The sequence below is a fragment of the Mchenga conophoros genome, linkage group LG10 (assembly GCF_057382185.1).
Source record: "Mchenga conophoros isolate Kocher_MC1m ecotype Shallow Benthic linkage group LG10, M_conophoros_male_GT1.1, whole genome shotgun sequence".
Classification (NCBI taxonomy): Eukaryota; Metazoa; Chordata; class Actinopteri; order Cichliformes; family Cichlidae; genus Mchenga; species Mchenga conophoros.
In genome coordinates, this window is record NC_140535.1 from 36,175,504 (window position 1) to 36,189,741 (window position 14,238).

Genomic DNA, 14,238 nt, shown 5'->3' on the forward strand with positions numbered 1-14,238 from the left:
ATAGTGTGGATCCTCTAAACTAAGTCTGTGGGATCTTTGAATAACTGCAGACCAAACTGTGGTTGTTTGTATCTACTTACACAGCAGGTCTCGTAGAATTGGATGATGCCGTCATCCACACCTCCTGCATCGCTCCCTCGCTCACCTGGACACCGCTGGGAGCACTGTGAGAATCATGTTCTTTGATTTCTCCAGTGACTCCAACACCATTCTGCCCACAGCCCTGAAGGACAAGCTGGTGAACTCTGGAGTGGACCATCACCTCACTACATGGATCCTGGACTACCTCACCGACCGACCACAGTCTGTGAGGACTCAGGGCTGCGTGTCGGGCAGGGTCGTCTGCAGTACGGGGCCCCACAGTGCCATTACCCAGCATACACCACTCCCCCCATAAATGCAATAAACGATACAAAAGTAACAGGCTATAATTAATTTATCTGCTGTTTCTCGGGTAGTTGTTTAATTATATAATTTATTGTGTTCAGTATACGTCACTACAATGTGATTTTGGAAATGTATAAATATACGGACAACAGGCTCTTCAATCTCTTGTCGTCAATAAGCAACGTTTAGGGAGCTCTGTAGTATCCAATGAGAGGACCCTGCACGTGGATAAGTGACGCAGAGGGAGCCTGACCATGCGTCACACGTTTGACGAGTTGGGAGTGAGAACGTGTTGGATCTACGTATTTTATATTCTTCATGTGTCTAATTTACATTGTGTATAATTGTACTGTTCATTCGCTTTGTGACTGCCTGTCTGTGAAAAGCGCTTAATAACTAAACTTTACTTCTGTCATGGTTCGGCTGTGTGGCAGGCAGGAGAGGACCCAAACGCAAACTCACGGAGACAAAACGTAAACTCAACACAGCTTTAATGCTGGCATAAAGTGAAACACAAAAAACAGTACTAAACTAAACTGGGGAGACTAAAGCACGAGGAGCCACAGGGAAAAATCACACAGCTATGAGGGAGACTACGACACTGACAAAGAGAAACACAGAGCTTAAATACACAGAGGGATAACGAGGGAATGAGACACAGAAGGGGAGCACAGCTGGGAGTAATCAGGCTGGACGAGACAGACGCAAAACTAGAAACACTCACATGAGACACGGACCTTCAAAGTAAAACAGGAAACACACTGACTGAATTCTAAACATGCAAACTTAACAGCAACAGGGGAGACAGGACATAGGGACCTGAAACATGGTACAAAAACATCACAGTGGACATAACATGGAACACAGGGAAGCCATATGACAAAGCCAAAGAACTAAACCTATGATAACCATAACTGAAATCTAGGGAAACAGGAAACAGTACAACAAAGGACTCAAAACATAATCCATAATATAAAAACACGAGATCTCTTCAAAATAAAACGGGAAACATGAGAGGCAGACATGACAACATAAGACAACAGACATGAAACACACGAAGGGCAAGGGAGACTTCACAGGGGTAGAAAACACAAGAGGGAACTAATAAGCAAATGAACATAGGAGACATAATGAGCTTGAACATACTATAAACATCAAAATGAACTAAAACTCAAAACACTGGGCCATAAGACCCAGGACCGTGACAACTTCTTACTTAAATCTGGGACTTTCCACCAGTTGTTCTTAGAACTGAAGAAGCTTCTCAGGTGAAACGTCTTCAAGAGACTTAAAGAGTCCAGATGCTTTTCTTTCAGAGCTCCTTCGATCACCATGACCTGAATAACTGAGCACCATCACAGACACAACCAGTACTCATCTTATTTTAATGTATCTGTCCTAAAGTACAGATCTTGATTCATTTTAATGGTAAGAAAGACGAGTGAACATATCAAGATTTCATCGGTTTTTGAGATGTTGTTGTTCAAGCACAGCCTCAGATTTCTGTAGATGGACTTTAAAGTGTATTTCAAGTCTAAAATTTCATTACATCTGTTCAACCATTAAACCAAATGATTGTGCAAATCACACGTGGTGGAGCAGAGGGTTAATTTAAGGTGGAATGACCCTCAGAGAGGAACTTGTGTTTTCACGTCTCTAAATATGAAAGTGCATCATGCATGAACACAGCAGAAACATCCTGACATGAAAGCATGTGAGGAAACCTGATTCACTGAAGATCAGATTACTGCTTTATTAAGAACTACAATGCTACACACTCATTGGCTAACCACCTGACAATCACAGGTAGCCCCGCCCAAACATCAGCAGGTGTTGCTACTCGCTCTGACTGGGCTGGAGCAGCTCAGCAGTGGATCCCAAGCACACACAGAGTCCAGCGTGTAGGGGCTCCGTGAACGTGGTCTGGACTCTGTGGAGGAGGGTGACGGTGTCACAGACGCTGTAGAAGGACAGGACACCTGCACCAGGATCCAGGTGCACTCCGACCACGGAGGACGGAGGCCCCGACAGGAACGCGCTTACTCCGTCATGTCTCGCTTTGTAACCGTTCCTGTCACAGTACAACGCCCAGGACTTGTGGTCATCTCCAAAACTGCTGTCACTTCCTGTTCGGCTCACGCTCCCGTATGCGACCGCCACTGAAATGGCCCCGCTCCACTTCACCTCCCAGTAAGAGCGAACGGTCATACTCTGTGTGCTCAAAGCCTGGAAGCTGTCGGTGAATCTGTGACAATGATGAGGGTAGGACTGTTTTCTACCCACAAACGTTAGCTTCCTGTTCCCCTCTGTGATCTTCAGCCCCACGCTCACTGTGTTTGGATCCACACCGAGGAGCCGGGAGTCTTGGAGTAACTCTGCTCTGGTCCCGGCTGACATCTGGGTGTGGTCCTGACGCAGGATGCTTTGGATTTTGTCTGCGAGCTCAGAAACAGCTGCCGTCACCTCCAGGAAGCAGCAGGGAGGACGGACACTGATGCTGGCTGAGCGTGTGGGTTCACTGAGGGCTGACAGCAAGGAGTGCCTGAGGAGAAACTGGCTGTGCTCCTCTGTGCGTGAGAGCTGCTCCAGCTCCACATCTCTCCTCCTCAGCTCACCGATCTCCTGCTGCAGCTTCTTCTCCAGCTCTTTGACTCGACTCACTTCAGTTTGCTGCTGGGATCTGATCTGCTGCTGCACCTCGCAGCTTTCTTCCTCCACCAGTCGGAGCAGCTGGCTCAACCGGGTCCGACTGTCCTTCAGGGCTTCGTCGGCAGAGCAATCGATGGCCTCCACCTGCTGCTGAAGCAGCTCCACGTCTCTCTGTGCGTCCTGGATCCTCCGCTGGATGTCGAGCCTCATCGGCCCGAGCTCGCTCTGCCTCTCGGTCCTCTCTGCTGCAGCTGACACTGTGTCGTGGCCTCGGTGTGCATCCATAGCACAGAGGAGACAGATGCACTGCTGATCGCTGCGACAGAACACCTCCTTCACTTTGCTGTGAACGGAGCAGATGATCTCCTGGAGCTCTGCCGAGGCCTCCACCAGCTGGTGTTTGTGAAAAATCGGGGCTTCGTGGTGAGGCCGGAGGTGGAGCTCACAGTAGGAGGCCACACACTGCAGACAGGACCTGGAGGCTTTCAGCTTCCTCCCACTGCACACATCACAGGCCACATCTCCAGGTCCAGCATAGTGCTGAGGATGAGGAGCAGCCTGGAGTCCGGTCTTCTTCAGCTCTTCCACTAAGTCTGCTAACATGGTGTTTTTCCGCAGGACTGGTTTGGGTATGAAGGTCTGTCTGCACTGAGGACAGCTGGGGATTCCTCCCTCACTCTCTTCATCCCAGTGTTTCTTAATACAGCGCATGCAGTAGCTGTGCCCACAGGGCAGAGTGGCTGGATCCTCCAGCAGATCCAGACAGACTGGACAGCAGAACCTCTCATGATCCAGCTGAAGTCCTCGCTGAGCCATGTTCACTTCTTCACAGCAAACAAAGATGGTCTGAAGGGTGTAGGTCTGTGTGATCCTGGATGTGATGCAGTGATGCTCTTCAGTCAGAGGCTGACGTCCAGTTTATAGTCAGTGTGACTGTGAGGTTTCTGCAAACAGCAACAAAGACCAACAACATTTAATATGAATAAAGCTCAAAGTACTCCTCCATCAATCTCCACCTTACCGTGATAGTAGGAGCAGCCTGTGGGAGGTGCTTCAGGAGGGGCTGCCTGGCCCATTATTACGAGCCATTCAGTCCCAGTGCAACCAGTTTGAGAGCACGGTCTGCATCAATGTCAGACCTGGTTTTTCTGGTGGATGGACTCCACAAAGCCTCCGTCCCTGATCCTGTTCATAACTTTAATGAACAGAGATTCTGGGTGGAGCCAAGCAGCTTCACTTTGGGGGCCTCAGAGCCTCGTCTCTAATTTTTGCAGGTGGGGAGCATAAAGTGATCTACAGCCTTCCTGTGGTCCTGAGCTTTGGGTAGTGACTGAAAGAATGAGATGGTGGGAAGAAAAACTATGAAGTAATAAATGTTTCCTTATTTGAATAATTACTGGCACACAGATGAGAGAAAAGAAGAAAGACTGAGATCATTCAGTCGTATCAGCTCAGCCTCCCTGTTTGTTTTTACAGGACATTTTATTTCTCTCAAACATAACGATCACATCACTGACGGTCGGGTTCACTCATCACTGTGGGCGGAGCTGTGCAGGCTTGTCTGCGTCGCTGTTTTACACAACATATTTATCAAGCTGTGAGCAGCAGGTGGCGCTGTGGAGATGTTTCAGACTGGAAGCCTCTGATCATTCTCAGTAAGTGAAAGAACAACAATCAGACGTGACAGAGGCACAAAACACTTCATGATCATCACTCAGTCGCACTCACCTGTTCACTGAGGTCACTGCAGCTCCAGGACACGCTCTGAACCAGGGCTGCTGGGAAATGGAGTTTCATCAGATAACAGAGACGTCTCTGACAGGATCAAACCTGCTTCGGTGTTCAGACTCGTCAGCTGTCAGGAGACGAGACGCTGAGTTAAAGAAGAGACGGTTTAACTTGAGTCCAGGAAGAGGAGCAGCTTCAGTCTGACGGTGAACCTGATCAAACTCTGTTAAAGAACCTTCAATGCTGCACACAGAAGCCAGCAACTGAAGAAAACTCCTCACTGCCACCAACAGGAAGTGACACATGTCTGATCGTTTCACTTTCTCTGCCTGACTCAGACCTGCACGTTTGAACAATAGACCATGGAAACAGGAAGAAGAGAAACAGGAGAAACAAGTCATACTGGAAGTAGGGGAGAGCGGGGTAAGTTGTCACACTTTTCACACTGACTAACTTTTACTGAGCACCATACATCACAACGTAATAAATGTTTCACCAAATGAAAGAAGGAAGTCTCGGGCACATATGATGTATTCATTACATTTTCATATCTTATCTCATTACGGAGTTGTAGATTGTTGAATGGAGAATGTGCACTTGTGACAATTTGCCCCATCGGCAGGTAAGTTGTCACACTAGATTATCTTAAAATAAAAACACAAATACTTAATTGTGATTATTGATTTTAATTGTTAAATTCAAACCAAAACTGGAAATTTGAACAATTATGCCAAGAGAATTTGGAAAAAAACAATTATTTCAATCCAATACACATTTTAATCAAAACATTAAGTAGAAAGAAAACTTTAGTTTGAACTTTAAACTCAAATGTTCTCTGGCTTGCACATAAATCCATCATAACTGAATGGAATGCTGCAAATAACTTGCTTTACTTAACATGTTTATCCTCTGAACAAAACAGATGCCTTATTTCTGATTAATCAGACTCAACTTCAGAGTCACAATTCTGGCACACATAAATTGCCTGGCCTGAGGTGCAAGCATCATGGGCCCATTTGTTGCATTTTACGCATTTTACCCAGGTCTCTTTTGGACGACTGTTTGAAAATGGCTCCACACAGACAAGGCAGAAGCACTCTTCATCATCTGATGATGACTCTTGAATTATTTTTCTTCTTTTAGCTGCGTTGTTCTTCATAGGTCCAGATGTTTTCCCCCCTCGAGTCTCTATCTTTGGAAACAGCTTTTTGCTAGATTCAGCCTTATTCTTTTCTTTTTCTAGTTGCTGCTTCACTGGCGTGTCAGTTAGAATTGCTGATTTGCGTCGTTTTCTTTCTTTGCTGGATGGTTTTCGGCGGCCAGCTTTTAGATATGGCCGGATGTCCTCTGGAGTTGGTAGTCCGCTGTCAGTAATTGCAGTGCTGGGTAAGGGTGAGCTCGTGATACAGATGGTGCTGGAGCTTGGCAGTTCAGAGTTGGTGCTGGGGCCTGGCAGTGCAGAGGTAGTGCTGGGGCCTGGCAGGGCAGGGTCCGGAATAGGGCGATCTGTGACGTAGGATGGCGCAAACTCGGCTTCCAGAAATACATTTCTGTTGTAAGGTTGAATCCCAGCCACCCTAAAACCAGCCTGGATGTTCAATGGGGTTGCAGCCAGAGGATATGCAATTGCCACAATCCCAGGAATGTCATAAATAGACATTGTCTTCCCAGGGTTGTTCCTCATCCAGGCATCACACGTGCTGTTGATGTGCCTCTTTAGTGGCCCGTAGACAGACCTGTCTAATGGTTGGAGCCAATGTGAGCAGTGGGGTGGGAATGACAGCATGATTATGCCATTTTCTTTGGCATAATTGAGTCCATCAATGAACAGATGAGACTCGTGGTTGTCCAAAAGGAGTAAACAGGGCTTCTCCTTTGAACACTTTGTATGTTCATTGAAATGTTGCAGGAAGTCAACAAAGTGTGTGTCTTTCATCCATCCAGAGGAATTTGCCCCTCCTTTGCTGCCGGGTGGCCCGTTGATCAGGAAATGGTCATGGAAGTGGACACGCGGGAAAATAAAGTATGGAGGTAAACTATTCCCTATGGCTGAGACAGCACAGGCCAGTGTGACAAGGGTTCCCCTTTCAGCAGAGGTCAATGACCCTACTTGTTTGAATCCACGTCTGGCCAACACTTTGTCTGGTTTATGTACAGTGGTGACCCCAGTTTCATCAACATTCCAAATGTCTCCTGGTCCAAACTCATATTTGCATAACACTTTCTCTAAGTTGTCAAAGAAAGCATTGACATTCTCTCTGTTGAAGCTACTTGCCCTGGCAAGGCTAGTTGCTTCTGGCTTTCTCAGTGACAATGTTGTATGCCACTTTAAAAAGCCTGTAAACCACTCTTTGCTGGCCTTTTCTTTTTCTGCCCACAAAGGCACAAACTTCAGTTCGTGTGCCACAGCAAACTGGTAGGCAAGCTTTCTGACCTCACTTGGTGACAGACCAAAATAAATGTCAGCTGACCTACTAATATACTCAACAAGCTGCTTTTCCAAATCAGGGGAAAAAATCTTCCTTGGCGTTGTATAACCAACCATTGTTGTTGGCATGGCTGTCTGACTTTCAATTTCTTCTCTGGTAATCTTTTGACAATACCGAGTTAGAGTACGATAATTTATGTCAAAATCCTTTGCTGTACTTCCGATTGATTTGTTCTGCATCTTTACCTGCCTGACTGCCTTTAACATAATGTCAGGTGGTGTTCTGCCACGCTCTGTCTTTCGTTGATAATTTCAAACCATCTTACTTTCTTCCTTAATTCCTGCCTCTCCTTCCTTTCTTCAAAAACCTTATTACAAATACAAATGAATTACAATATCACAATTTTTTGGAGCATTTATTTGAGTTAATGAGACAACTTGCCCCAAACTGACATTTATGCTAATTTTGGCTAAATGTCAGGGTTAGCTCAACATAGCACATCAGCTGAAGTATCAAAAGACACGTTAATGTCTCCTCTATTTTGTGTAAAATAATAATTTATAACATCTATACCTAACAAAGTTGTACTGACGAAAATTTAAAGTGATTTATTTTTCCTTTTAGGTCAAAAAAAAAAAAAAGATGTGCTCACCTCAGATTAGAGCAGTCTTGACCACATGTGAACAGGAGGTTGACTATAGAAGAAGAAGTCACACAAAGTGGCTATTTCATTTTTGAGATAGAGCCTCTAGTGTTGGAGTTATGAACAGTGCGACAACTTACCCCGCTCTCCCCTACTGGTATATGGACTAAACTCTGACGGTCCTTTAGACTCAGCTCACTCTGCTGTTTCATTCAAACAAAGTTTATTTAAAGCAGATTATTGCTGCACTTTTACAGCCTCCATATTCATAAACAGTCTGTGAGACCATCATAACCAGTAACTCACAGGACGCTCACAGTAAGCCTCGCGAGCTGATGATGAGCAGCACACCTGTGTGACTCACACAGGTGTGCTGCTCATGAATGCTGCTGTGATTGGTGCACAGTCTGAGTATTTAACATGTTCACGACCAAATCATACGACTGCATTTAACTTCCAGGTGAGTAGGACTCAGCTGAGGGGGCACAGTGATGGGAGTGGCCCCTCCACAACACCTGCACAGGTAGAACAGGAGGGGATCATTAAAGTCGGGACTACTTTAGTTATTTGAAGTATTTTGGAATAAAAACTGTTTGTCCCTCCATAACAGAGGGATTATATTATCAGTGCTGTGGGCTCTTTGTTTAGACGGAAACCAACCTCAGTTTAAATGTTTGATGGAGAGATTTGATTTTGTCATTACAAAGTCAAACAGAGATAAAAGCTCAGTCAGCTGATTCTTACTGTGCAGCAGGCAAATACAGCTGAACTGAGCCAGACAGTCTGTGGTGTAAGAAGAGAGGTGAGGAAGCTCTGTAGTACAGCCAGCACTGCTGCAGCGGGACCAACAGCACAGGCTCCTTTTTCTACGTGCTCACGGACTGAGGTTTTATTTTGAAAAACGCACCTCACATTCTTCTGACTTGGTTTAAATACTATGTGCTTGACTTTTCATGTTGCTAAAGTTAAACGCTTACTTCGTGTCTGGGTAGGAAACACGTCACTTCCGGTAGGTTAGAGGGGGTGTTGTGTTTTTAATAGCAATAACCCTGATGTACTGTGACCATCACATCTACAGGACACATCACACGTGTATAATTACACATGTATGTTACCCGAGGAAGGTTCGGGAGGATATTCCACATTCACTGTGGGGTGGTTGCACGCGTGTATCCTGATCATGCAGAGGAGAGAGCGGTGCTTTTATTTTGAAAGAGACTTCCTCTTCACGGCTGAAGCTCCGCAGAAGTCAAGGAGGCAGGCAGCTCGCGGACACGGAGACAGGCAGCTCGCGGACACGGAGACAGGTGCGTGTTTCTCTGCACAGGTGAGTTCAGCTGGCAGTGGACAGGAAGCGGATCCGAATCCTGTCGCGACTGAACTCACCTGTGAGCCGGGCAGGTGACGGAATGTGTTTGGACAGACTTTAGCGTCTTTTTCTTCTTCTTCTGTATATGGTTCGTTGGCGGTTGGCAAATAGCAAAATGGTGCATTACCGCCACCAACTGGTGTGGAGTGTTTACCGAAATGACAAAAAAAATCAAATCCTCCCGAGCAGCTAGCTCCACCTGCGGTCAGGTGCCAGAGCTCACAGCCAGATTTGTGACAGACATCTGCACCACGTTTGAATTCGTTTCATGCAAAACACATTTGTAACTTTCTATTTTTGTGATTTGCAAATAAACCTTTAAAATAAATGAAATGATAATATGTATTTATTTTTGCCCTACTCAGTAAAAGATGCAAAATTATACACACAAAGTCATAGAAATGACCACGCCTATTGTTCATGATGATTTCAATATTTCTTCCCATAACAAAGAAATACATCCATCCATCCATTCACTTCCACTTATCCTTTTCAGGGTCGCGGGGGGCGCTGGAGCCTATCCCAGCTGTCATAGGGCGAGAGGCGGGGTACACCCTGGACAGGTCGCCAGTCTGTCGCAGGGCCAACACACAGGGACAGACAACCATTCACACTCACATTCACTCACACATTCACACCTAGTGACAATTTGGATTATCCAATTAACCTATCCCCACAAGCTGCATGTCTTTGGACGGTGGGAGGAAGCCGGAGTACCCGGAGAGAACCCACGCAAACACGGGGAGAACATGCAAACTCCACACAGAAAGACCCCGGCCTGATGTTGGAATTGAACTCAGGACCTTCTTGCTGTGCGGCAAAGAAATACATCTTTAACAAATATCACACATTAATATTTCACTCAGATCCTGTTGGCGTAGTCTGCCTGTGTCTTTTCTCTGGAAATAACCATTGTAAGCGAATATAGGTAACAAATCAACATGGCTGAAGAGTTTGTAGTTATATACAGTCTGTGTAAGTGTGCTTAATTTAATACACGTGTAAGCAGATGGCAGTTACTGTGAATATACAGCAGTTACACAGTGATTAGTAATAAACAGAGCCAGTGTGATTGAGTCGAGAGAGTTCAATTCAATTTTATTTACACAGCACCAAATCACCACAGCAGTCGCCTCAATGTGCTTTATGTTGTACAGTAGATCGCACAATAATACATACAGAGAAAAACCCAACAATCATATGACCCCCTATGAGCAGCACTTTGGCGACAGTGGGAAGGAAAAACTCCCTTTGAACAGGAAGAAACTTCCAGCAGAACCAGGCTCAGGGAGGGGCGGGGCCATTCTACTTTTAAATACTCTAGGAACAACAAGTAGGCCTGCAGAGCGAGAGCGAAGTGCTCTAATAGGGTGATATGGTACTACAAGGTCATTAAGATAAGATGGGGCCTGATTATTTAAGACCTTGTATGTGAGGAGCAGGATTTTGAATTCTGGATTTAACAGGAAGCCAAAACAGGAGAAATCTGCTCTCTCTTTCTAGTCCCTGTCAGGACTCTTGCTGCAGCATTTTGGATCAGCTGAAGGCTTTTCAGGGAGTTTTTAGGACTTCCTGATAATAATGAATTACAGTCGTCCAGCCTGGAAGTAATAAATGCATGAACTAGTTTTTCAGCGTCACTCTGAGACAGGATATTTCTAACTTTAGAGATGTTGCGCAAATGGAAGAAAGCAGTCTTACATATTTGTTTAATATGTGCATTGAAGGACATGTCCTGGTCAAAAATGACTCCAAGGTTCCTCACAGTGTTACTGGAGGCCAAGGTAATGCCATCCAGAGTAAGAATCTGGTTAGATACCATATTTCTAAGCTTTTCAGGGCCGAGTACAATAACCTCAGTTTGATCTGAATGAAGAAGCAGAAAGTTAGCGGCCATCCAGGTCTTTATGTCTTTAAGACATTCCTGCAGTTGAACTCATTGGTGTGTGTTATCTGGCTTCATGCACAGATAGAGCTGGTTTCAGTTCACTTTGTCACAGGAGACTTTCCACAGACACACAGAGAGAAACTCAAATGACAGCAGAAATGTGTGTGTGTGTTCTCAGGTCATGGATCCAGATCTCACCATCGTCCTCCTCGGTAGAACCGGAGTGGGTAAAAGTGCTTCAGCGAACACTATTTTAGGACGAGCAGCGTTCGAGTCAAAGACTTCCTCCAAAGCGGTGACGACAGGAATCGGCGAGGAAACGGGACGAGTGTTTGGGAAGCTGATCCGAGTGGTGGACACGCCGGGAGTTTTAGGGTGGGAGCGGCAGCTGAGAAAGCTCTGTGGGGACGTCCTCAGGTCCTCCGGACCTCACCTATTCCTGCTGGTGCTGAGCGTCGGTCGGTTCACCGTGGACCAGGAGGAAGCTCTGAGGGCGGCCGTGAACGCGGTCGGGCCTCGAGGGCTGGAAAAGAGTTTCCTGCTGTTGACGGGAGGAGATCTGCTGAAGGATCGGTCTCTGGAGGACTTTGTGCATGAAGGTGGAGACGGCTCGTTCTCACAGATCGTGGGACAGTTCGATGAGGCGTATCACCTGTTCAACAACAAAGATGGAGGACAGGAACAAGTGAGAGAGCTGCTGCTGAAGGCGGGACACCTCCCCACAGGTAAGAGCTGACCTGATGCTGCTGTGGGCGAACAGCTGCTGACAGCTGGATCTACACTGATTTTAAGTTCAACTACTCATTTAATCTCTGCAACATGTCAGGATGAACAAACCGACGTGATAAAGAAACACTGCTGTTCAGGGAAATGTGTCAGACTGGTTATTTAGTTTACTGCAGACCACTGTTAAAGTATCATAGTTAAAGTACACTGTTGGTGTTTCATACTGCAGGTAGTGGAGAGCAGGGTTCCAGTACATGGTTGGTATTGTTAGTGATTAATTCTTGGATTGGGAATTTAAAATAGTGTAATAAAGGAAACACATTAGTGCTTATGGAGCCTTTTATTGGGTTTATTTGACATACGATTAAATCGACAGCTTGTGAAGGTGGAGAGACAGGGGGCTGGCCATCCTGTGTCAGAGCCAGAGTTCAATCTATTCTGCAGAACTGACCTCTCCACATCATAACCCTTGCACCGCAGAATTACATGCTCTACTGTCTCCTCCTCCTGGCACACTCCACAAAGCCCCGTCTCATGTTCTCCTATCATCTGTAGTGTTTTATTTAATGCTCAATGTCCCAGTCTAAGCCTGGTAATGACCACCTCATCTCGTGGAGCAAAAGCGGCTCAATCACCCGTTTAAGAGCTCCTGGAGCAGACCAGTGTGCCGGGTTAGGGAGTGTGGATGAAGAGGGTTTTAATTTATGTAATAATGGGGGAAGCTTATGTTATTGGTTTGTTTATAGTACGTGTTGGAAACATGTATGTTTGTGATGTGCTTTAATGTTATTGTATGTTTGTTTGTGTGGAGGGTTGTTTTCATGTTGGTTAGTTAACCCCACACTTGGGCTAGTCCGGATGCTCACCTGGAAAGGTGGAGTAAAAAGGAAGCCATTGTGTTTAGCTGTAGGTAGTGTTCGTGCTGTTGTCATGCTCCGTCTTTAATAAAGTGCCAATCCATGGACGTCTTTTACTCCAGTCTCGCGTCATATTATTGGACAGAACCGATGACCGCCGGCCAAAACTGACACTGCACCTGATGGGGGTGGGGGTGTCGGGGGTCTGTTTTCCAAAGATGTCTAGTGGGCTGGGTGGGGGTCGTTCACGGGTCACTGATGTTGCTGCTCCATCAGCTCCTCCTGCAGAGGCTTACTTCCTGTGTTAGCTGACCTGTTTTTACTGAGCTGTGAGCAGCTCTGACATCATCTCCTGCTGAGGTCACATGACCAGTGTCAGTTTGTTCTCAGGCTGTGAGCTGCAGACAAACTACAGGAAACACTTCCACTCATGACGCTCTGATCTTCTCCTACAGGTGGAGCAGAACTCAGGATGGTGCTGGTGGGGAAAACAGGAGCTGGGAGGAGTGCAGCAGGAAACACCATCTTAGGAAGAAGAGTCTTTAGATCTACACCATCTCATGTCTCAGTAACATCAGAGTGTGAGAAAGAAACCGGTCTGTTTGACGGTCAGACCCTGACTGTGATTGATACTCCACCTCTGTTTGACACCTGTAGAAGTCAAGAGGAGAGTAAGAGAGAGATCGCTAAATGTGTCTTCATGGCTGCTCCTGGTCCTCATGTGATCCTGGTTGTGATCCAGCCTGGCAGATTCACTAAAGAAAAAGAAGAAACAGTGAGAATCATTCAGCAGATGTTTGGAGAAGAAGTAGCAGGTTACACCATGGTCCTGTTCACCCATGGAGACATTCTGGAGGATGTGGGAGTCACCATAGAGGAATTTATCACAGAGTATCCAGCTCTCCATGACTTCATCAGTCAGTGTGGTGGAAGATATCATGTTTTTAACAACAGAAGCAGAGATCCTGCTCAGGTCAGAGAGCTGCTGGAGAAGATCAACACCATGGTTCAGAGAAACGGAGGAAGATACTACACCAACGAGATGTTCAGACAGGCTGAGAGAGCCATCAGAGAAGAAGAGAGGAGACGACTTGAGAGAGAATCATGAGATGTTAGCAGACAGGCTGAGAGAGAGGAGACGCCTTCAGAGAGAGAATCAGCCGCAGTGTGTTCTTCACTGATCTTCATCATTAATTATTATTAATCATCGTCATGAAGACAAAGAAGGAAAATGTTCATTTAACCTGATTAAAAACTGACAGTCTGATTATTGATCATGTGATTGTTATTATTAAACAGCTGTTTGATCCTGTGATCATTCTGATTGGTGATGTTATTGATCAGCTCCTCTGATTGGATCCTGTTGGTTATATATATCATTAGTGTTGATGTAAACTTCCTGTCAGCAGTTTAAACCATGTTTCATTCAACCGTCACGTGACTGTGACGTCAGCAGTGAGCAGAGCGCCCCCTGTTGACCTGCACAGTTTCTGACCAATGGGATCACAAAGCTTCCGTGCGTCCTTCAGCAGAGGAGACACTGGAGCATCCTTTGTGAAGGG

The 14,238-nt window shown here is 45.9% G+C and overlaps 2 protein-coding genes across 6 annotated transcripts; one reads left to right on the plus strand and one right to left on the minus strand.

Annotated features, from left to right (window-relative positions):
* Positions 1 to 688: 688 nt before the first annotated feature.
* LOC146566415 (tripartite motif-containing protein 16-like) lies at positions 689 to 8,087 on the minus strand. 5 transcript variants are annotated; one of them, XM_085290035.1, is made up of 5 exons: positions 7,977 to 8,087; positions 7,846 to 7,888; positions 4,765 to 4,891; positions 4,058 to 4,366; positions 689 to 3,980 (listed from the first exon to the last, which is right to left on the minus strand). In XM_085290035.1, the coding sequence occupies exon 5, from the start codon at positions 3,850 to 3,852 to the stop codon at positions 2,224 to 2,226; it is 1,629 nt and encodes a 542-aa protein (XP_085146161.1). In that variant the 5' UTR covers positions 3,853 to 3,980; positions 4,058 to 4,366; positions 4,765 to 4,891; positions 7,846 to 7,888; positions 7,977 to 8,087; the 3' UTR covers positions 689 to 2,223. The 5 variants fall into 5 exon arrangements, with proteins under 5 accessions (XP_085146161.1, XP_085146166.1, XP_085146164.1 ...); XM_085290040.1 differs by lacking the exon at positions 7,846 to 7,888; XM_085290038.1 differs by lacking the exon at positions 4,058 to 4,366.
* A 959-nt stretch (positions 8,088 to 9,046) lies between these two features.
* Positions 9,047 to 13,991, plus strand: LOC146566416 (GTPase IMAP family member 7-like). Its single transcript, XM_085290065.1, has 3 exons — positions 9,047 to 9,143; positions 11,272 to 11,818; positions 13,132 to 13,991. The coding sequence occupies exons 2-3, from the start codon at positions 11,275 to 11,277 to the stop codon at positions 13,782 to 13,784; spliced, it is 1,197 nt and encodes a 398-aa protein (XP_085146191.1). The 5' UTR covers positions 9,047 to 9,143; positions 11,272 to 11,274; the 3' UTR covers positions 13,785 to 13,991.
* The last annotated feature ends 247 nt before the right edge of the window (positions 13,992 to 14,238 follow it).

Bases quoted from the DNA above. Each gene is read 5' to 3' on its own strand.
- LOC146566416 (XM_085290065.1), top strand. From the start codon at position 11,275: ATGGATCCAGATCTCACCATCGTCCTCCTCGGTAGAACCGGAGTGGGT. The intron at 11,819-13,131 runs GTAAGAGCTGAC...CTTCTCCTACAG, and splicing joins GGCGGGACACCTCCCCACAG to GTGGAGCAGAACTCAGGATG.
- LOC146566415 (XM_085290040.1), bottom strand. From the start codon at position 3,852: ATGGCTCAGCGAGGACTTCAGCTGGATCATGAGAGGTTCTGCTGTCCA.